Source organism: Phytophthora infestans, genomic scaffold, assembly GCF_000142945.1.
Source record: "Phytophthora infestans T30-4 supercont1.4 genomic scaffold, whole genome shotgun sequence".
Classification (NCBI taxonomy): Eukaryota; Oomycota; class Peronosporomycetes; order Peronosporales; family Peronosporaceae; genus Phytophthora; species Phytophthora infestans.
In genome coordinates this window covers 3562524-3584297 of record NW_003303755.1, presented here as the reverse complement: position 1 = coordinate 3584297, position 21774 = coordinate 3562524, and the positions used below count along the sequence as shown (strand labels likewise).

The following is a 21774-nucleotide window of genomic DNA, read 5'->3' as shown; positions in this document are numbered from 1 at the left end:
GCATCATGGTCGTCGGACGATATCTTGCCATATTCGGGCTTCCGCGAAGACGTGCGAACATATATTATAACGTGAAAGAAGCATATGAGAGCTCGGGCGTTAGGAAAGTAGGTGCGAAGAACTCGGATCTCATTCAGGTCCTTGTCAGCCATAATAACCTGGACATTGTCAGCAATAGCAGGATCCAGTCGGAGTACAAGGCACGCGACATATACCAGTTAGCATTACGTTCTAGTAGTGATTGCTGTACAGGCTGCCCTCGATCCTTGTCATCGACTGCCATCAAAGTACACAGCTGGTATTTGTATCTTAAGAACACTACTCGCTAATCAAGGAGCACACGTGAAGATTCATTAGGTCCAATACTTGGACCAAATAATAAAAAAACATGTAGAATACATGAACAATACACGTACCGATTGGTTTTGTGGGTGCAATCTACCAGCAAAAGCTCTGGAAAGCGCGTGATCATCTCCCACTGGTGCCGAGACGTCATGCTCATTACTCCGGAGTGACCCGCGTCAGTCTCATTCACCGTAACAACGTTATAATCTTGTGCGGCAAACTCAGCGAGGGACTGCGCTACAGCATCGTCATCGTCAATCCCACCACGAGCCTCACTCTTAAAACGCTGGCCCAAGTTGTCGCACGTCTTACTTAACCAAGTGCTCTCCTCTCGCGAGAAGATACTCGTAGATGCGGGCGCGTTTGCATCCATGATTAACCATAGTATTGACAGCGTCCTTTGTGTCCGCACAAACAACCTTTCGATCCTCTGCGTACGTCAAGAAATGCGCAGTGGCTACTGCGTGGTTGTGCTGGTAGCGGCCATTCTGTACTCGAAGCACCCACACACCCCGCTCCTCCACCATTTGGACCACGAAACGAAACTTGCATCCTGTCGAGCGGACGAAGTGCTTGGGGCGATTACCGGCTGTTCGGATCTTTGCAGGCCAGCCATGAGTGCAGATGTATGTACGCATGTACATGATTCAGTCCTCAGGCACGTACGGCACGTCTAAACCATTCTTGGCGGCCACAGTATTCGCCAGCCGCTTGTTCCTTAACTCGCAACTTAGTATTCCAAAGACCCGGATGATCTGACGCGTCTGCAAGGCATAATCCTTCAGGTACGCTGTCCACGCAGCCCAACTTGGATATGGAGAGTGAACCGGACCAGGCACAACCACGGGTGTCTTTAGTACCTGGACAATACGTGGATGATTCCCATTGTCTATGTTTTCAGAAGCCTCGCAAGAAGACTCCATGCCAGATACTACGTGGCGGCAAGCCGTCGAGGGAACGCCTGACGACTCACCAGAGGACTTACGCTACGCGATACACGCAAGTATAACACAGTGTTAGTCCCGTAAAATAAGTGGAGTTGCATGTACACGCACCTTAGGCAGACGCAGATGAAGCGGGTGGTGCGGACTGCATGGGCGGCGATGGCAGCGTTTGCAACGGGGGGGGGGGCAATGGCGCTGATACGTCAGGAGATGTTCGAGACGAGCAGGGGTGAAAATGGAGCGAGCGAGAGGAGCTACGGAAACGGCACAGACTAGGAACCTCAAAAAGCTAAAATGAAAGGCAGGCGTGGAGCGATACAATACTTGACGGTATTTTATAAAATACGAGGCTGTAAATTACAACATGGACAATACTCGGATGTATATTTGGTTTATTTCTACACCTGAAACTGGGACTGTAGCATTTACGTAAAAAAAAATTAACTGATCGACGACTAAATGAGCATCTGAGCGCAGCTTTTCCACATCCTGTCTAAAGTTATACCAATTTACAGGATGTAAGAATGCTTGTGAATAGAGAAAATCCATGAAAATCAGATTTTCAGCCTAATCTCGACGATGATGGCTTCATTTGCGCTTTTACCGTCAAGCACTATGGCACCGCAGACAAGCGAGGATCAAAGCCAGCAGCAGGCAGACCCAGCGTGGTGGTGGCGCAGCGGGAACGGTCGCCAGAGTGCCATCCAATCAGTTACCTACAATGAAGCCGAGCTCTTGAGCGCTGCTGTGCTCTGCGCCGCGTTGTCCTCCACCAAAGCATCTCCTTCCGCCACTGATGCACTGGTTAACGCACGTGCTGCGCGTGAGTTGGAGATGCATGTGCGCAAGTCGCCGCTACCGCATACGCTGCAGCTGCCGGTACTCGAATATACGACAGACTACGTGCTTGTGGAGTCGGAAGGCGCTGTCATCTGCGCCATGCGCGCCACCAGACCGAGTGACATCATGCAAGCCGTGGTGGGATCGGCCGTGCCGCTGTCTGAGCCGTACATGCACCGCTTTGGTGGGTCTCGCGTGCACGCGCCATTCTGGAAGCGCGTGCAGCGACTGGACCTTACCAACCTGTACGAACAGGCTCAACGAGTGGGCAAAGTCCTGCTGCTCTGTGGACACTCAATTGGTGGGAGTATCGCTAAGCTGGCGTTTTGTGAACTGGTGCGCTCCCGTTTACCAGAGAGCATGCGAAAGATTCTCACAAAGCTCGATGCGGCTCAGCCGAAAGCTGATGAAAAAGACAAGCACTTTCGCAAACACAGAAAGCAGAAGAATGAACCGGCTGAATGGATGAAGGAAGTCAGGAATAGTGACCGCGAGGCTGCACTCCAGCACCTTCCAGTGGCAATGGTCGTTGGATTTGGAGCGCCGTATGCTGGTAATGACGCACTCACCGCCTTCTTGGAACCTCTAGGAATGAACGACCGAGTAGTGACTATAGTCAACGAGTTTGACTGTATCCCTGGAATTCTCAATATTGCACACTCGGCAGCAATGCTTGCCAAAACGACTGAGCGGCTGGTGACCATCGCAAAGGCTACGAAAGCGTGGCTCAACCTGGCTGCGGCGCATGAATGCAGCCAGAGATTTGCCAGACACGGCAAAAGGTGCTAACGCAACGGGTGTGCCTAGCGCTACATCAGCGTACCTGTCGATGAGCATTACTATGTTGCAGAAATCGTTTGACAAGCTACGCGAGTTCAATATCGTTAAGACAGTCGACTATAGGTATGCTCCATGTGGGAGCTATATTGTCATGTCGAAAGAGAGCGCGGAGTTTAACATCTTCGCTGACCCGGTGCAGATCCGGAAGGCCTTAGGTGAGGATGGAGACGAAGCTACCACTGGTTTCACGGGAAATTCAATATTGCAGCACATGATGAGTGCTTACGTCGATGCTGTCGCTAGGCGATCTAGATCCATCCAGATCAATGCGACGATGAACCATTACGAACGACTAGGCGTGGCCCGGAACGCAAGCGACCGCGAGATCCGTAGATCATACCGAGCTCTCGCACTTAGGTGGCATCCCGATCGAGTTGCGCACGGGTCTCTCACTGACCAGCAGAAAGAAGTGGCGGAAGATATTTTCAAGCTGTTGGCAGAATCCTACGAAGTACTCTCGAATCAGGAGAGCCGTCGTGCTTATGATTCGTACTTGAACAGACCCCCAAGCCGTAGAGAGGAATTTATGCAGTACGGCACTGTGGATGGTATTACGCTTGACGAGGCGATCTCTACCTTCAAGGACGCCGTGGACAACATCTCCAGCCAATTCCACCGCGTGACTGACCGATTCAGCTCGTCAAGCTCTACCACAGTCGGGCACCCGCTTCAGCACAACGGAGGTAAGCCACCAGCTACGACTTCTGCTTCTAGTGGGCACTCGACAAGCTCGTCAACCAATCTCTCAGTAACAACTGAAAATGCCTCGACTGGTATAGCTACTGTTCCTGCTTCATCTAGTGCTACTCAACAGGTATCATCTACTGCACGGGTTGGATCAAGTGGGGTCTCGTCAACTTCGAGCGCAGCTCCTGCGTCATCGACTGGAGTACCAACTTCCACGTCAGAGACCTCGAATGTCCTGAGCAAAACGGGGGAGGTCGTAGCCAACAAGAATACAGAAATCTCCACACAAGCAATCGACACACGTAGCAGCAGTGACAGCATCAGCTCGAGCTCAAAGTCGACCAGTACAAGTTTGAAGACAGTCTCCGTCGTTGGAGGGGCTGTGGCAGTTGCTGCTAGCGTGGCAATCATCGTGAGTGCGTGGTCTCAGTTCTCGGAGGCTTCTCGGAAGAAACGCCAAGCTGCAGCTGTGCGTGACATGCCAGGGGATTGCTTGGTATTGCTTATAGAAGACCGCACCCGTGTTCATCGGAGACAAAGCCGTACACCAAGCATTCAACTTCTTCAGGAATCTAAAGCTCGACAGATCAAGGCGTTCGCGGTTGCCAGTACTTCCGTCTACCATGAGAAGCGCGATTCTGGCGATACTAGTCCGTATCTTGCTAAAGAAGCCCAAAGCGCCATTGTTGAGCTGACCCAGAAAGATCAAGAACAAGATCAAGATGAAAAACTTATTGAAGAGTTCTTCGAGTGCGCTGCTATTGAGGAAGACGCGGTTGTCGAAGCCATGGCTGAAGAGGAGTTTTTCGATTGTGTGGAGGTTGCCCAAGACATTGATCACCATTTTGCCAAAAAGCACGAGAAGCTTCGTCATCCACACGGAAAAGGAAAGATCTGTGTGAGGTTCCCGCGAGGGTCCAAGGTGGACACTCCCTATGGACTTGGTGAGGTTGAGGATTGGCGGGAGAACACTGCTGTAGCAGCGCTTCGATTCGAAGGCGAGACTCTTCGATACATTGACAAGAAGGAAATCAGTCGAGGTGCGTCCACGGCCCGCGAGTTGACGCACGTTGTGGTCGAGGAGAGAAGAGCAGAATTAGCAGAGCGCGTGATCACAAATTATGGACTGGAGGAGACCAAGACCGGAGATCAAATCACGAATGTGGCGCTTGCGGGTGCAGGAGGTGCTGTCGATAGTGGACTTCGTGCTGCGGGTGGTTTGGCACTGGCCAACGGAGTGGCAAGATCGGGGACTGCTCTTGGCGGTATGGTGGCAGCTCCTCTAGCTGTCGCATCCATTCTTGTCGATATTGGAAAAGAGTTTTACGACTACCGCAAGAAGCACACGGAGCGAAAAGAGCTCGGGGTGCTTTCGACGACAAGTGAGCGACTAATGCGGCGGGACTTTCGATTGAAAACTGGTGAGGTGGTTGTAAGCCGCACGACGGCCGCAGCTGGTGCCGGTCTAGGTGCGTACGGCGTAGCGTCTGCAATGACGATGTGGGCTGCAGCAGGTGTCGCCACTGGACCCGTTGGAATTGTGGCAGCGACGAGTGCTGCTGTTGTCGGCGGCGTTGCAGGTTACTTTGGTGGAGCCAAGGTATATTCGCTCTCAACTGCTTCTTACTTTAAAAGTCAGAAGCATGCAAAGGAGCACATTGATCGCCTGGAACTTGGTGCACGTGTGCTATTTGAAGAGCATGATCCGGCTGGTACTGGCGAGATCTCCAAGGAAGCGTGTCTTTCCATTATGCAGAAACTGTATGAGATCTCCGGAGACACATCGGACTTTGCGTACGAGGCGAGCGTTGAAGCGATTAAAGACCCTAGCTTTGAAGGACCAGTGACGTGGCGAATGTTTTGGATATGGGTGAGCACGGAAGCCGCGAGGTCGCTAAAAAGCCTCGAGCACCACGAGTTAAAGCCAATTCAAAACGGTGAAGGCGAAAGAAAACGTGATAAAGTGATGCGCAAACTTCGAGAGGCAAAGCAAAAACACCTCGATAAGCATCACCAAGACGAAAGCGAACGCGACAGTACCAGCTCCAATGGATTGGATGTTGAAGAAGTCGAAAGAGAAATTCATGCTCGAGCTGCATTTGCCCCCGTTCTCCCCGGTGAGGAGGACAATCTTGATGAAGTGAAGGCGACAGTTGAGGCACTTGTCCACAGCAACTATCTGACTGCCGGACAAGCGTATTCGCTGTACTCGCAGTTGGATTCGAACGACCCGGTCGAGCAGGTGTCAGCTCGCGAAATCGTCGCTGCTCTGCAATCCGAGCAGATAAATGCCGAGCCTGAATCTGAAAGCTTAGGCGAGTTCGAGTTATTTCCTCGTGCCAAGACCGGAAGCAAGACGGCGGACGACAATGCAGTGGCAGTTTTGAATCCAGTGGATTCGAATAGCGAGCAGGTCACGTCGTCACAGTCGAAAAACGTGTCGAAGCTGCCACCACTTGCCCCGTCCTCTCAGAAGAAGAAGAAAGGTCCGAAGCCGCAGGTTGACCCACGTCTCGATGTCATGTGCTCTCTGATGTCGACGGATGGGCTGAAACGCTTCCTTGAGACGCAGTACATTGTTCCAGAAGAAGAGACGTTGACTCGCCACGAAGATCTTCATTGTCTCGCTCTCGCTTCAGCGGTACCACCGGCTCCATCGAGCACAAACAGAGCCGAGAAGACTTTGAAGTGAATATTTACATGACACGTTTATACTAAATGATATCATAACTACTCTTGTGCGGGTGGAGTGATCTCCCACACTTCAATATCTGAGGCAACGAAATGCGGATGATACTCGTCTGAGTCGATCACCCTCAACGAGAACTTCCTTGCCTCCATGAGTTCCCAGAATCTCTGCTTGGGCTGGAAGTGCTGGTAATGACGGTGTTCATAAGAGATAATGATTCGGGTATGTGGTCTACTGAGCAGTGCCAATGCCTCCACAAGCGGTTCAATCGGGTACAGTCTTGGGAGGATGCAATCCGACACTAGGATGAGGTCTGGATAGGATTTCTCGTGCGGCGCGATGAGGCTCTCAGACGGAGACTTCCCCCACTCGTACGCTTCAACAGCAACCCTGACATGGCTATTAATCGCACCATCTTGCCGTGCTAAGTCTGCGTTCTCCTGCATGATGAAGCGGACGTTGTCCATGTCCGTGAGCACGACTCTTCCGGCTCGAAGCAGCATCGCCGCCGCAATCCCCACCGCACCCGTTCCACTTCCCAGCTCCAGCACGAATGGGCTGACGGAATCCACCAGAGCTCTAGGGTTGGAAGTGGCTCGGTGTTCCAAGTGCTTCAAGAGCACACAGGCAGCAGGCCACACAGTGAGGCCGGTACCGAAACCATTGAGCTCTCCCTGCAGCACCTGCTTGATACGCAGCGGTCTACCGTCTACAGTCTCGTGGAAATATGGCTCCATGGAGAAAGCGTCTCGCCACGCCAGTGTCTGCCACGCTGCAATACTCGCAGCGCTCATGCCGCGTTCAGGCAGCGAGGCGCGTCGCACTTCATCGGTCGTCTCAGTTTGAAGAGTTTCTTCTTTACCCGCGGAATCTGATGACAAGACCGCTTTGGTCTGCTGCTGCTGCTGGACCTTGTGCAGCACGCCCTGCCGCAGCAGCTCCATGAACTTCCTCCTGTTCTCGGTGTCGGTCATCGCGCAGGTTCGCAAGTGACTGCGACAGATGAACGCGACGGCAATGATACAGATTGAGCAAAGATGCGGTTGACTCAAGATACCAGCTGTGTTGTTTCGTTGTATAAACGTATGAACAGTCTAAAAAGCAGTGCTTTAAGCTAAAAGCATGAGTGTGGACCTGACGGCGATGACCCTGCGACGTTGACGTCGCTGATCGTCCGCTATGAAGACTCGTCTTCCGAATCATCGCTCGATTGCTGCAGAAAGGAGGACAGACGCACGGGTGAGGGCGAAGCGTCCCGATCTTTCCTGCGCGACGACGATTTCTTGCTATTCTTCGAGCGCTTGCGTCGTCGAGAGCGATCGTCGTCCGAGTCTAAATCGCTATTGTCCGAGTCGGGAGATCTCCGTCGACGCTTGTGGCTTTTCCTACAAGGGAATCTCAAACGTCAGAGGCTGATGACCATGTCGTCACCTGCACAAGAAAAACTCACTTTTTCTTGCGACTTTTGTGCTTGGACCGTCGACGCTCGTCCTCACTACTCGACTCATCCGATGACGAAGAGCGCGATCGCTTCTTGTGCTTTTTCTTCCGCTTCTTGGAGCTACCGGATCCAGCGAGTTTCTGCTCCAACATCAACCAACACACTCAGAACTTCGTGTCTCCACCACTGCAATTACTGGGCTAGTAGCCCTCACCTTCTCCCTAGCAGCATCCAATTTCTTCCTGTACGCCTTCATCTCCTTCTCTCCATTGCCACTAAGATCCAATCTGTCAGCGTTCTCCTTCTTGTACTGCTCCCATGTAGGCCGGTTTGGATCACTGATTCGGTCGGCAATAGTGCGTTCTTCCTTTCCCGTCATCATCCGCATGAATGCGTCCATGGTGGCGGACTGCGGGGCTGCAACTTGAGCTGCGGCATGGTTGGGTTGCTCTACAGGTGGCTGGAAGACAACAAGTGATTGATAAATGACATTTGACTGGGTACAGACTGGTGATAGGCCTGCGTACCGCTGATGAGGCCGCTCGGATGGAGCGTTGCCTCTCAAAGCGGTGGTCGTCGATCTGCCGATCCCGCACTTGGCTGTAGTCTACCCCCGAAGACCGCTTGAGCCCAAACTCGTCGTCGTGCGCCATGGTCAAGTTTCAAAACAAATGGCTACATCGACTTTCCTATGAAACAGCATAGAGAATGATAAAAGATAGGTAAATGCACACTTGGATCCCCCATTTTGGATCTCCCGGAGAAGCTCATACAGCTCGGATTAAATCAACATGGTGCGGCGTAGCAGCGATGACGAGAGCGATCGCTATATGTATCTGACCTCTTGTGTCTTGTATGTATCCCGTCTCCTCATCAACAGAACCAGTCCAGCCTCCCCCTTGTGCGTGCGCCCCCTGACGCCTTGCGCTTTGGCTTCTACAGCGCCAGCGAGGACGTGCGACCGGTGCACGAGGTGCAGCGTCTGCAGACGACGGTGCGTTGAGTAAATCGGTGTCTGTTGATTGCACGATACTGATTTTTTGTTGCTATTGCAGCACCGTCAGTCCAACTGGGAGCTGAAGATGGCGACGGTGGAACAGGTCTACGGCAAGGCGGCGGCCATGCGTCTGCGCTCGGAAAAGGCCGTACTTGAACAGTTTACGGTGAGATAAAAGCTGCGAGAGCTCTAGATTCAAAGACAAATCAGTCTGCTCATGGTTGTTTCCTGTTATGCAGCGTCTTCCGGGTCTGCCAAGCTCGCATGCTGGCCTGGACACTCTGACGGGTGCCGACGAACAGATTGAGTTCACAGACTTCCTCAACGGTGTGTGTCGTTTTCCTGTTTTATTCAAGGATGCATGTAAAGCTCATTCATGTTGGAAATTGTTATTTCAGACCCCAACGAGCACCCTGAGAATACGTTCCGTGTTCACGAGGCGATGGAAGTGAAGCTTTCTATTTTCTAAACTGCCACAGCCGCGACTGAATGAAGAAAAAAGTCAAGGCGTAAAGCCGATGACGCTTGTGATACAGCAAACTGTTATCTAAACGTGCATTGAAATCTCACCTCATCAATGACAACGTTGACACCTTGACACAACGGTAACTGCATTCATTCATATATTTTCATTTGAATTATATTAGCAAGAGCGATCTCAACGTGGAGTGAACACGCTTAGTTTGACTGTGCTGCCGATGCCGAGGCGGGGGCTGCAGCCATGAGTGCTAAGCAGTGCAAATCTTCGTGGCGTACTGCAGCATTGTCTCCGGTAGGGACGAGGACATTTTGCCGCTGTAAGAAACGCTGCAGACCTTGCGTAGACATCAAAGAGCACATGACATCTAGTCGCTCATCGGTATCTGGACTCGCCTTCGTTTTCTCATCCGTGGCTCCAGAAGTAGCGGTCTTTGTCCGCGTGGTATCATTCTCCTTTTCCGGTTCATCAGCCGGCAGTTCCATGGTGTCGCCGCCAGTAAAGCCGAATCCATCACACACAAGATTCTGGTCCGGACCAGCGTCCGAAAGACCCTCGTGCATGGCAGCAATAGTCTTCCGTGCGGACTCCTTCAACACCAAATCGTCGGACGCCAATTGCTCACGGAGCTGGAAGGCATCTCCGACTGTTAAATGGCCATTGTTCACAAGAAACTCGACTTGTGCCTTCATTATCAAGCTTTCTTCCTCAGCTTCGTCAGCTTGTAACTCTGCACCCTCCGATAATGCTCCAGTGCCCTTCACGCCTACACCCAGCGTTGCGAACACAGATGGATACATCACAGCCTGCGGCTCTGCCAGTAAAGGCGTAGCTTTCTTCGAGTTCAAGTATGAGAAGTACTTCATGTAGCTGTTCCACCACGTCTCACCCACCACAGGTTCGGATAACATCTTCGACTCTTCATGCTCTAGTTCACGAAGCGCTCGAGCTGCTTCTGTGCTCACCCACTCCCAGAACATGCCCCACGTCACCGGCCCCTCAAAGTTCTCGTCTTGAATCACAGCCATCGTCCTTTCATACCCCGTCTCAGAGATAGAACCCATCGCATCATAAAGCTTCTTCATGAGCTTAATGCAGTCTTCCTTCGAGATAGTTCCCGTGGCATCCGGGTCAAACTCGTCGAACAAAATACGCGCTCCAAGCTCTAGACGATCGATGTGTTCTTTCGCGTTCTGTTGGCTTGTAAAATAGCCCGCCGTAGATGCAGAATACGCCTTGGATCCTGCAAAGAAACCTAACATTCCTCCAACAACGGCTGCACTGGTGGCGGCCACAATGCCCACTGGACCAGCCGCAAGCCCAGCTGTACTCCACATTCCCAGCGCTGAGGCCACACTGTACGCGCCAATACCTGCTCCTGCCGCCGCTGCTGTACGACTAGCGATGACTTCGCCGGTTTTCAGTCGGAAATCATGCATCATTAGTTGCTCGGTGGTTGTAGAGAGCACACCTAGAGACTTTCGGTCGGTATATCTCTTGCGATAGTCGTAGTATTCCTTTCCTATGTCGACGAGAATTGACGCGATCGTAAGTGGAGCAGCCACCGCACCGCCTAACGCTGAAGAAGTCCTAGCCATTCCATTTGCCAGCGCTACACCGCCAGCAGCACGGATGCCACTGTCCAATGCGCCATCTCCACCTGCAGCAACCAGACTTTTCAATGTACTACCCGCTTCGCCAGCATCCAAACGATAGCGAGCCACCACGCGATCCGCTAGTTTTGCTCTCTTGGACTCTACGAGCTCACTTGTTGCAGCCTTAACCAGTGACGCACCGCGCGAGATATCCGTTTTCTGAATGTAGCCAACCATGAACTTACAAGAAGCAAATTGTACAATAGCCGACAACCTGCCTTCTCTCCAGTCGTGCACAGTCGCCAGACCAAATGGAGTGCTGACAGTCGATTCGGGTGGAAAAACTACCTGCTCGCTGACTATAATACTTTTGCCTTGTGCTTTTGCCTCCTCCTCAGCGCGTTTTTCTTCGGCTAGTGCGTCGTCACTGAACTGAACTGATACCTCGTCCATGAGATCAACGCAGTCAAAGAATTCCTCCTCGGCCATCGCCTCCATAGCAGCATTATCATACTCAGTAGCACAGTCAAAGAACTCTTCAATAAGCTCATCTTCAGCTGCGTCTTCCTGTTGCTTCATAGTGACGAGTGCTTGTTGAGCTCCTCTTACGAAAAGCTGCTTCGCTGTGCTCCCATCCACCTCACTGGAATCGGTTACAGCTAGCGATGAAGCATCCTTTCTCTTCTTTCGTTCATCGGCTTGTTGACGAAGCAGCTGCGTTGTATCGGAGTGCTGTGTGTTGCGGTGGTCTTCGAGCAATAACAACAAGCAATCTGCGGGCATATCTCGCACCACTTCTGCCTGACGTCTCTTCCTCGACATCTCCGAGTACTGCGACCATGCATTCACAATTAACGCCACGCTTGCTCCAACAGCGACAGCACCACCCACAACGGAAACTGTTCGCAGTCCAGCATTCGCACCAGACCTTCCTGCTGCCTGAGCAGGGGCAGCCACATCCCCCGCTATAATTTCTTCAGGCTCCAAATACAGAATCTGCTCCTGTTGGTCTGCACCAATTCCTATTGTACGCGACACACGAATCCGATCTGGAGCGAAGATGTTGTCATGGTTGTTTGGGATAAGGCCACTTCGCACCGAGGAAGGCGTACGTAGAGGGTTAACTACTGTCGAGCTTGGCGTGGAAAAGCGCGACGTCACCTTCGAAACCGCTCCGGAGAGGTTATCAATTACGTCGCGGAAAGTGGTGATTGCCTCATCCAGAGTCATTCCATTCACCGTGCCATGATGCACAAACTCGTCTTTCAAACTAGGCGAGTCGTTTAGATGCGAGTCATACGCGTTTCGAGCTTCAGCCTCCGATAGAATCTCGTATGATTCCGCCAACAGCTTAAAAATCTCCTCAGCAGAAGCTTGTTCTTGTGGATTGGCGGAGTTGTTCGCCCATCGATCTGGATGCCACTTTAGGGCTAGTCGCTTGTACGCACTGCGTATTTGCCGCTCTGTGGCATTGCGAGGGACGCCAAGACGCTCATAGTAGTCCATGGACGCATTGATTTGAATGGAATTCGAACGGCGCGCGACGGCGGCCACGTATGCACTCATTAAGTGCTGTAAGATGGCTTTACCAGTCAAACTAGAGTTAGAATCATCTTCTTTGTGCAGAGCCTTACTGATCGCGCTTGGATCGGAGTAAACCTTATAATCAGCCCCGGACTTGGACAGGAAAATGTACGTCCCGCACGGAGAATACTGATAATCAATTTCTTTCACGATGTTGTAGTCGCGGAATTTCTGGAAAGTGTTCTGAAGAATGTTCAAACTCATTGACAAATACGCCGAACTGGCAGTGGGAACTGTAGCAGTGTTCGCTGTCGCTGCCAAATCGATGAAGCGCTGTTGCATTTGAATGGGCAGCAAGTTCACCAGCGTCTTCGTCGCTTTCGTGATCGTGAGCAAGCGCTCGGTAGTCTTTGCTACCATTGCGGCTGACTGTGCCACGTTGAGAATGCTGGGAATGCAATCGAATTCATTGACAAACGTGATCACGCGCTTGCTAAGCTGTAGAGGTTCTAAAAACGATACCAAGCCTGTGGATCCAATGTACGGAGCACCAAAACCAATCGCCAGCATATGCGGCGTCGTACGAAGAATCGTCGCGCGCTCTTCCTCAGTCGTACCTTGAACCATCAATCCAAAGTTCAACCCATCACTTGACGTAGTGCTATTTTCTTTCTTCTCGTCTTGTTTTTGCTGGTCATAGTCGCGCTTTTCCAGAAACAACCGCGTCTTCGTAGGTAAGTGTTGGTACACCAGTTCGCAGAAGGCCAGCTGTGCAATACTGCCGCCAATGGAATGGCCACACAGCAGAAGCATTTTCTTGGCTTGTCGTGCCTGATGGTGAATCTCTTGCAAGTCGAGTCGCTGCGTTCTTGTCCAGAAGGGCGCGTGGATCCTTGCGCCTCCAAATCTATGCACGTATGGCTGCGAGAGCGGCACGGCGGATCCGACCACCGTCTGCAAAATGTCGGCAGGCTTCGTGGCTCGCACAGCACAGATCATCGCCAGGTCGGACTGTATGAGCACGTAGTCGCGCGTGAACCTCAGCACGGACAGCTGTAGACTGTGCGGTAGCGGCGACTTGCGCAGGTGCATCTCTAGCTCACGAGCCGCACGATCATTGACTTGTTTGTCGGTATCGGAAGGCTCCGAATGGGTTGCGGCCAGTGCTGCACATAACACAGCAGCGTTCAGCAGCTCCGTCTCGCTGGAAGCCACTGCTTGCATCTGATCGCTGTGCAGGGTGTCGGTCAACCACCACGCACGCTTGGGGGCGTCTTTCGCGCTTTTCTTGGGCTTTTTAGCTGGTCGAGCAACTGCAGACGTCGTAGCCATGGCTCTGAGGTGCTTGGAAAACCTGTGGGTGCAGATATGCAAGCGTCTTCCTCGTCGCTACCGGTAATGTGTTCTTCCCTGTCTGATTCAAGCGACTGTGGAGTGTAGCCCTATCGGAAAAGAATGCGACACATCAGATTTTCCACCAATAGGTGCAGAGTGAACGTCACTCTGGGGCTCATCAAGACAAGCTGGCCATGTGGATGAAGCTACTGCTGCTCGTGGCTGCGACGCTGTGCGTCGTGGCTGCCGATGACGACTACCAGATGAGGGATGAGGTCGAGGTCGTGGCCAACACGGTACGTTCTGCTTATCGCCCGAGGCTTATCAAATATGCATACATCTTTTCTCAATGGCTGAACCCCGTTTTTACTGCTGCAGATCCGACCATACGCGAACCCCACCGAAACTTACCAGTATTACAAGCTGCCATATTGCAAACCAAAGGAGCGCCAATGGGACGATCACGACCTGGGTGAGCTGCTTACAGGCAGTCGCAAGGTCGTGACGGATTATCGTCTCTACTTTGGCGTGGACCAGACCTACGCGCAGCTCTGTAAGCTGTCAGTGACTCCAGATGTCATGAAGTCGTTCAAAGACGCGGTGGATGAGAACTACGAGTTCGAAATGTATGTAGACGATATCAGACTGCGAGGCCAGGTGGGATACCTCATCCAGGAGGGCATACGTGAAGGTATGAAGATGCACTACTATCTTAACACACACCTACACTTCGACATCGCCTACAACAACGTGGAAGCGGAGGAAGGCAAGAACAAAGTAAGTGGGGGGACCGATGGCTGAAAAGGGGGATAGCAACGCTAACCTTTAGTGCTGCTCAGATCGTGGCTGTGAACATGACAATGGCATCTTCCGACCCAGATCTTGAATACCACTACGCATTGTCGACTGATAATATAGCCAAGGCACCTGAAGCAATCTTCACGTACTCTGTGAAGTGGCACAACCGCCCCGATCTGTTGTACGAGAACCGCAACGTTGACAAAGAACTCGTTGAGCCCGACGACTTGGAGCTGCATTGGATTTCAGTCATTAACTCGTTCATCCTGGTGATGATGCTGACGGGGTTCTTGTCCATTGTGATGATCCGCATTCTCAAGCGTGACTTCTCACGATACACAGACCTGGAGACTGGCGACGAACATGCACTAGAGGACGATTCTGGCTGGAAGCTCTTGCACGCCGATGTATTCCGGTTCCCTACGCAGTTGAGCATTTTCTGTGCACTTAACGGTGCCGGTGCGCAACTGTTCGTGATGCTTTCGGTGGCGCTGGCATCTTCATTACTCGGCATCGTTAAGCCGAACAAGCGCGGCGGTATGATGACTGCATTCATCGTGCTCTATGCGCTCACTGCAGGCGTCGGAGGCTTTCATTCTGCTCGATTGTACCGTCAGCTTGGAGGTCAGCGATGGGTGTGGAACATTTTGATGTGTGTCCTGGTTATCCCTGGACCGCTGGTCGCTATCTTCTCGTTTTTGAACTCGGTGGCGATTTGGAATGATTCGTCAGCGGCACTGCCTTTTGGTACTATCATGATCGTGCTCGCGTTGTTCATCACAGTGGCGTTGCCTCTGACAATTATCGGAGGCGTTGCTGGACGGAATTCCACTGGCGATTTCAAGTCTCCGTGTCGTACGAACAAGATTCCGCGTGAGATCCCGTCCGTCCCTGGCTACCGCAGTCCGTTTATCCTTATCGTCGCAGCTGGGTGCCTCCCATTCAGCGCCGTTTACATCGAGCTGCACCACATTTTCGCAGCGATCTGGGGTCATTCGATCTACACGCTCTTTGGTATCCTGTTCTTGTCGTTTGTCATGCTGGTGTTCGTGACTGCGTTCACGACCATCTCGTTGACGTACATCCAACTTTCTTCTGAGGACCATCGCTGGTGGTGGCGGTCGTACATCTCGGGCGGAACGACGGGACTCTTCGTGCTCGCGTACAGTGTGTGGTACTATACGAGCATCGCAGACATGACAGGCTTCTTCCAGGCAGCATTCTACTTTGGCTACACCAGCATAATGGCGTACTGCTTCTTTGTCATGCTGGGCTTTATCGGATTCCAGAGCTCACTTTTCTTCGTGAACAAGATCTACCGAACCATCAAGGTGGAGTAGACAACTTAGTACGTAACAATGAAGCTCGACCGCATTTAACTGTATGACAGCTTCAACAGTCATGAGGCCGCGAGCGGTGTGGTGGCTCCTGAATACTTCGAAGTAACAAATAATTCCTTTGCGCGTTCGCTTTTATTGACGTTGCCCAAAGGGCGACGCAGGGCTTGTCAGTCGCCAACTTCCCGACTTACGAGGGGATCCTCTGCTTGGATACCCGCCCGCGTGATTGGCCCAAAAATCTCATGGGGCGGTGAACGAGCACAGCATTGCGGGAAGTGACGCTGGTTCAACCAGTGGTTGCCCCAGTGGGCGGCAGCGAGATGAAGATCATCAAAGCGGTGGCGCAAAGAGACCCTCCTCCGCGATGGGGGTATTTGTCGCTCATGCTGGGTATGCTGTACTTACTACGACGCGCCAAGATCAAAGACATCCCACGCGAGGTACATTCGATGACTGCTTGATCTGCTTGGATTTCGAATCCTGACAATGATGACTACTGCAGAATGTGATAAGCTTTTTTGCTGCAATGCTGCCCACGGAGCTTTCGCACAATATGCTGGCTCTCAACTTCGCCATTATCTACAAGCTACACAAATCCAAGCAGCCCGTTTTGTCAGAGTGGGTCGGTTCCATTGGAGCTTTGTTGCAGTGTGTTGTCATGGTTCGGCTGGCAAAAGTTTACCGGGACAATATCTTCACCAAACACCTCATTCGTGACACAATGTACGCTTCCGACATGCCTTCGGATGGTGTTCAGACTATTGGCAAGCTCAACTGGAACCAGTGGCTAGCTGTACTCTTACCCGTTCCTCAACCGATGGGACTGGCGATGGCATTTCCAGGAGTCTCCAAGGTGCAGACAGTGACTTTTGCCCATGTCGGGAAGAACAGAACTACCCCATTGCTAATGGATGTATACAAGCACCGAGATACGCCGTCAAATGCTCCGATCGTATTGTATATTCACGGCGGTGCGTGGGTTATGAGCACTCGAGAGACTCCCCCATTCCCGTGCATCTACCAAATTGCTGCTGGTGGGTGGGTGGTGTGCGTGTTCGACTACCAGAAATCCCCCAAGATTGCCTTCCCTCAGCAGCTGATAGACGCGAAGCGTGCGATCGCGTTCCTCCGTCGGAATGCACGCGAGAAATTTGACGCCAACCCGGACTTCATTGTCGTTGGAGGAGAATCTGCTGGTGGCCACCTGGCGAGCTTGATGGCGCTGACTCCAGCGGACAAGTCTCTGCAACCCGGGTTCGAGGAGGTCGACACAAGTGTACGCGGCTGCATCGACACCTACGGCGTCCACGACTTCAAGGATCGTCACGGTGTGTACTTCTACAAGGACAAAGACCACATCTTCGTGCGTTTCATCGAGCTGTTGGTCATGCAAAAGAAAATGAGCGACGCAGATGAAGACTGGGAGAACGCATCGCCCGTTGGATGGCTTCGCGAAGAGAAAGCTAGCGATCTCCCTGCCGTCATCCCACCGTTTCTCATTTCACATGGCACGCTTGATACACTGGTACCATTCGGCAGCTCGCAGGTCTTCTTCGAGCAGCTGCAGCTATACCGACAGCGCACACTGCAAGATCCCGTCGGTGGTGTTTGTGACGTATTCCTGGAGCTCCCTGGCGCACACCACGCCTTCAACTACGTCATGTCGCCGCGAGCAATGGCTCACGGCCAAGCTGTGGTTGCCTTTCTGGACAGCCTGTACGCAAAAACTAAGGACATTCCGCTGCATTGCGCATCAGATCTGGCGCCGGCGCACATAGCAGAGCTGGCAGATGCAGCAGCTGGAGCTGTCACCACCACTACTGCACGACTGTGAGTTATATGTACAGAGTTTATTGATTGAACGGATCGTTTCGATCTTGGTCCACCAGGAGGCGTGGTCCACCGACTCCACGAGCGCAGGATATTCTACATTTTGAAGCAAATTATTTTGGGTCTCTTTGCTTTGGTTAAACTGTACTTCGAAGTACAACGTACTACTGTACAGTACCTCTGATTGGCTAAGAATATCAAAATTGCGCACGGCGCGCAAGGACATCCCCCGGTCATCATCAACTTAGCCTCCCGATTGTTGAGGTCCACATTCCAAGGTCCAGCCAGAGTTGCAGAAGACTCTGCTAGCTGCACGAAATAAAAGTCAAAGTACGAGTCTCTCCAAGTACGGCTGTGCAAACCACTTATCAACTGCTACAATGAGGGTCATCAAACCTCTCGACCCGACGCCATACTTGAACAACGAGCGCCTTACACGCTGGGCTTACCTGGCTTTCGCCGCGTCTACATTGTATGTTGTGGAGCGCGCCAAGAACAACAAGATCCCGCGTGAGGTAAGCCTCGATGCAGTTGCGGTACCTGGACATGCATCCCTAAGTGTTTGATGCTTTTAAATTAAACAGAATTTCTTCGGCATGGCGGCGTCACTGTTGCCCACAGAGCTTGCGCACAAGATCGCAGTCGTACACGCGTGTCTGACAGCTTTTCTACTCAAGAAGAAGATTCCTATTTTCTCACGCTGGAGCGGCGCATTTGCTGGTTTGGTGCAGTTCGTAGTAGCGGCGAAGCTTATGACATGGTACCGACAGAATATCTCGTCGAAGGAAGTTTTCCGCGGCGCATTCCTCTCGTCGGATATTGCGCCAGACCAGCTCCAGAATATCGGTCGCATGACATTGAAACGGTGGCTGAGCGTGTTACTACCTTTGCCACAGCCCATGGCCTTGTCACTGAGCTACCCTGGTGTCAGAAAGATCCGCACAGTTACATATGCGCACGTCGGCAAAACCAAAACCATGAAGCTGCTCATGGACGTCTACAAGCATCAAGATACACCGTCCAATGCCCCTATCTTCCTGTATATCCATGGAGGAGGCTGGATCATTGGTGATCGCCGTATCGCGCCGTTTGCATGCGTCTACCAAGTTGCCTCTATGGGCTGGATAGTGTGCGTGATCGACTATCGGTTATCACCTGGAGTGGCGTTCCCCAAACATTTGATAGACTGCAAGAGGGCTGTTTGCTTCCTCCGCCAAAACGCACGAGCTGAGTTCGATGCCAATCCAGAGTTCATCGCTGTGGGCGGGGAGTCAGCTGGAGGACATTTGGCTAGTTTGGTAGGTCTTACCGCCAATGATAAGTCCCTGCAACCTGGCTTCGAAGACGTGGACACAAGTGTGCGCGCAGTTGTCGACAACTACGGCGTTCATGACTTTAAGGACCGGCACGGGATCTACTACTCTCGCGACAAAACCCACGGGTTTGTCCAGTATATCGAGTTTTTGGTGATGCAGAAGAAACTCAAGGACAACCACGAGGACTTTGATCGCGCGTCGCCTATCGCCTACTTGGACGACGACGGTGCAGCACGTTGTTGTGACGTCATTCCTCCCTTCTTGATCACACACGGTACCCACGATAACACCGTGCCGTTCAGGGACTCGAGTGTATTCTTCGACCGATTGCTCCACTATCGCCAGAATCTTCCTCATGATGTTGCATCGTACCAAGACAAGCAGCTCGGTGGTGTACAGGATGTCTTTGTTAAGGTGCCTTACGCCAGTCACATGTTCAATTTCTTGGTGTCTCCACGAGCATTGGGGCATGGCGACGCTGTGTGTGCTTTCCTTGAAAATGTCTACAAGAAAACTAAGGAGATACCACTTCAAGCTCGGATCTTTCCCGGTTGTGACAAGGAATTTGTAAAAGCTCCTGAGAGCGTTACAATGCCTTCAGTCTCGTTATCTAGGTTATAGAGACAGTATCGTACAACTTGTGAAAATACACAGAAGTCACATACGAAAACATTTTATTAAGTACTTCTAAGTACTACGTAGTAGTATTTACATTACCGCCAGTCTTGCTTGGGGCGCGCGTGAAAGATGAAAAGCTCGTCCGGGTACTCGAAGCTAGCAAAGATCCTAGCATTGCTCACGCGAGACACCTCGTCTACGTCGAATGTTCTCCTAAGTTCCTGCAAGAAATTCGCTTCAATTGCCGCATTTCGCGTCTCAAAGCTGAAAATCACATCCGTCGTTGGTGACACTAGTTGGTGCAGCGTTTGGATTAGTAAAATTGATGCTGCAGCATTATACAGCACGTCCGAGAAAACCACCACGTCGGTGTCTTTCACCCATGCCGCTAAAGAGCCTCCAGACTTGACATTCTCCCCCCATTGACATTCTTCCACCACAGGTATAGCAGCAGCCGCCGCCAACTTGTTCGATTCTCCACGTAAGAAGTTGACGGCCACGTTCTTGTTCAGCAAAGGCAGCGCGTATTCCTGATCCGTGAGTATTACTCGAGCTCCGAGAACAGCCAGCGCCATGCCAACCAGTCCGACCCCTGCACCCAATGTCACCACTTTCTTGTCTTGGAAATCGGAGCGACCTTCACCCTCTTCATCCTTGGCTTTGCTCTGGAGATAGTCGGCGAGCAGCAGCGCGGCGTCCCAAACGCAGTGGCCGTGCGACGGGAACTCTGGCGTGCCAGCGCATATATCTCGGTCTTGCACCGCCGTTAATGAAACATTTTCGCCACTACTGGGCACCGTCACCACATACGAGAACTCGCGCTCTTCTGTGCGGCCCCAGAAGCCGTCGCCAGAGTCCTGTAAGTCGCTCATAATGCTGATGGCCAACGAAAATGTATACCGGTAACAGTAGCCATCTGAGTTGAAAAGACCCAAATCACCCAAAAATGTAGGAATGATGGTCGTTTTTACTTAGATAAGTGGGTTGAATCTCGATTACCCCACGCTTGTCATTCACGGCGTGGACTCGGCACCCCATTGCTCGTGGATTGGAATGAATGCCGCCGTTACGCTTCAGCAAGAGCTGTGGGCTTTCGTGGAGAGTCTAGCGGTGCCTTCTGTGCGTCCCTTACTGTCTCCGGAGGCGCGACTGGAGCAGATCCAGCAGCAGGCGGGTGATTTGCTGGCCAGAGGACGCGAGACGCTATCTATCAATGGAACTGCCGAGTTTCCAGTCACCTCGGCGGCTGAAATTGTTACTAGCAACGGGGAAGGTGATCTAGGGGATACAAAAGATGAAGCACGTAAGGAAGTTGTGCCGACCACCGAGGCCGAGGAGAAAATGTACGAGGAAGTGAACGAGCGCATCGCTAGGCGCATGATCGACGGCGTGGAGCAGCCTAACAGAGGAGGTGCAGCAACAGCCAGTACCAGTGAAGACAAGAGCGACACCCTCTCTGACTGTACGACTATCACCGAGACGTCCAGTGTCTATGGGATCCACAACACGTGGGTGGATCTTGCCACGCTTTACTCGCTACCGTTCGTTATGAATGACAGTAACCATCGCTTAAAACCCGTGCCTCCGTTGAACATTGCACAGGAACAGAGTCACTTGAATAAGATCTTCCAGGAATGTCAGCGTGCAGTGCACACGATGCGAGCAGTGGCAACGGTAGACGCTCTTCGGAAGGTTTTGGATCGTGGTGTGACTGTGCTGCACTTTAGCGGACACGGTGGTCGAATTGTGGGACAAAGCCAATATCTCATGTTTGAAGACACCCAGTGCTCTGGTCTAGCACACTTAGTCGACTCTACGACACTGAGAAGCATTCTCAACGGCGGTACGAGCTCTTCGGTCGTGGAGGACCTAACTGTCAGGGAAAGCAGTGTCTCGCTTGAAATGACGGAAGATACCGGTACCACATCAACACCCAGTGATACTGGTCTGTCATCGCATTCTGCACCCCCGATCTCATCATCTCGCAGCATCACTGGCCGTCCCGCGATCAATGGTACTCTAAAACTGGTATTTGTTTCGTCCTGTGACTCGAAAGACATCGGTGAAGTGTTCATCCAAGCCGGTGTAGCACACGTTGTGTGCGTTCGGTCTGAAGGCAGAGTATTGGACGAATCATCCGCCATGTTTTCATATTCG

At 52.0% G+C, this 21774-nt stretch overlaps 7 protein-coding genes across 7 annotated transcripts; 4 read left to right on the top strand and 3 right to left on the bottom strand.

Moving 5' to 3' along the window:
* Nucleotides 1-1266: 1266 nt before the first annotated feature.
* On the top strand, nt 1267-6395 carry PITG_03845 (uncharacterized protein; the record flags this gene model as incomplete). The annotated part of the gene is made up of 4 exons (XM_002906841.1): nt 1267-1348; nt 1828-2465; nt 2526-2911; nt 3222-6395. 4 exons carry the CDS (start codon nt 1267-1269, stop codon nt 6346-6348), a joined length of 4233 nt encoding a protein of 1410 aa, XP_002906887.1.
* Nucleotides 6396-6693: 298 nt separating this feature from the next.
* Nucleotides 6694-8439, bottom strand: PITG_03844 (uncharacterized protein; the record flags this gene model as incomplete). Its single annotated transcript, XM_002906840.1, has 6 exons — nt 6694-6713; nt 6758-7439; nt 7583-7730; nt 7796-7926; nt 8001-8246; nt 8314-8439. 5 exons carry the CDS (start codon nt 8184-8186, stop codon nt 6694-6696), a joined length of 1167 nt encoding a protein of 388 aa, XP_002906886.1.
* A 55-nt stretch (nt 8440-8494) lies between these two features.
* On the top strand, nt 8495-9747 carry PITG_03843 (uncharacterized protein; the record flags this gene model as incomplete). Its single annotated transcript, XM_002906839.1, has 5 exons — nt 8495-8508; nt 8678-8780; nt 8842-8949; nt 9023-9110; nt 9182-9747. 5 exons carry the CDS (start codon nt 8495-8497, stop codon nt 9250-9252), a joined length of 384 nt encoding a protein of 127 aa, XP_002906885.1.
* Nucleotides 9462-13604, bottom strand: PITG_03842 (uncharacterized protein; the record flags this gene model as incomplete). Its single annotated transcript, XM_002906838.1, has 1 exon — nt 9462-13604. One exon carries the CDS (start codon nt 13602-13604, stop codon nt 9462-9464), a length of 4143 nt encoding a protein of 1380 aa, XP_002906884.1.
* A 267-nt stretch (nt 13605-13871) lies between these two features.
* Nucleotides 13872-15853, top strand: PITG_03841 (endomembrane protein 70-like protein, putative; the record flags this gene model as incomplete). Its single annotated transcript, XM_002906837.1, has 3 exons — nt 13872-14011; nt 14094-14492; nt 14555-15853. The coding sequence occupies 3 exons, from the start codon at nt 13910-13912 to the stop codon at nt 15851-15853; spliced, it is 1800 nt and encodes a 599-aa protein (XP_002906883.1).
* A 320-nt stretch (nt 15854-16173) lies between these two features.
* Nucleotides 16174-19244, top strand: PITG_03840 (endomembrane protein 70-like protein, putative; the record flags this gene model as incomplete). Its single annotated transcript, XM_002906836.1, has 5 exons — nt 16174-16293; nt 16356-17683; nt 18069-18198; nt 18268-19124; nt 19232-19244. The coding sequence occupies 5 exons, from the start codon at nt 16174-16176 to the stop codon at nt 19242-19244; spliced, it is 2448 nt and encodes an 815-aa protein (XP_002906882.1).
* Nucleotides 19245-19712: 468 nt separating this feature from the next.
* Nucleotides 19713-20489, bottom strand: PITG_03839 (uncharacterized protein; the record flags this gene model as incomplete). Its single annotated transcript, XM_002906835.1, has 3 exons — nt 19713-19766; nt 19809-20021; nt 20112-20489. The coding sequence occupies 3 exons, from the start codon at nt 20487-20489 to the stop codon at nt 19713-19715; spliced, it is 645 nt and encodes a 214-aa protein (XP_002906881.1).
* Between the last annotated feature and the right edge of the window lie 1285 nt (nt 20490-21774).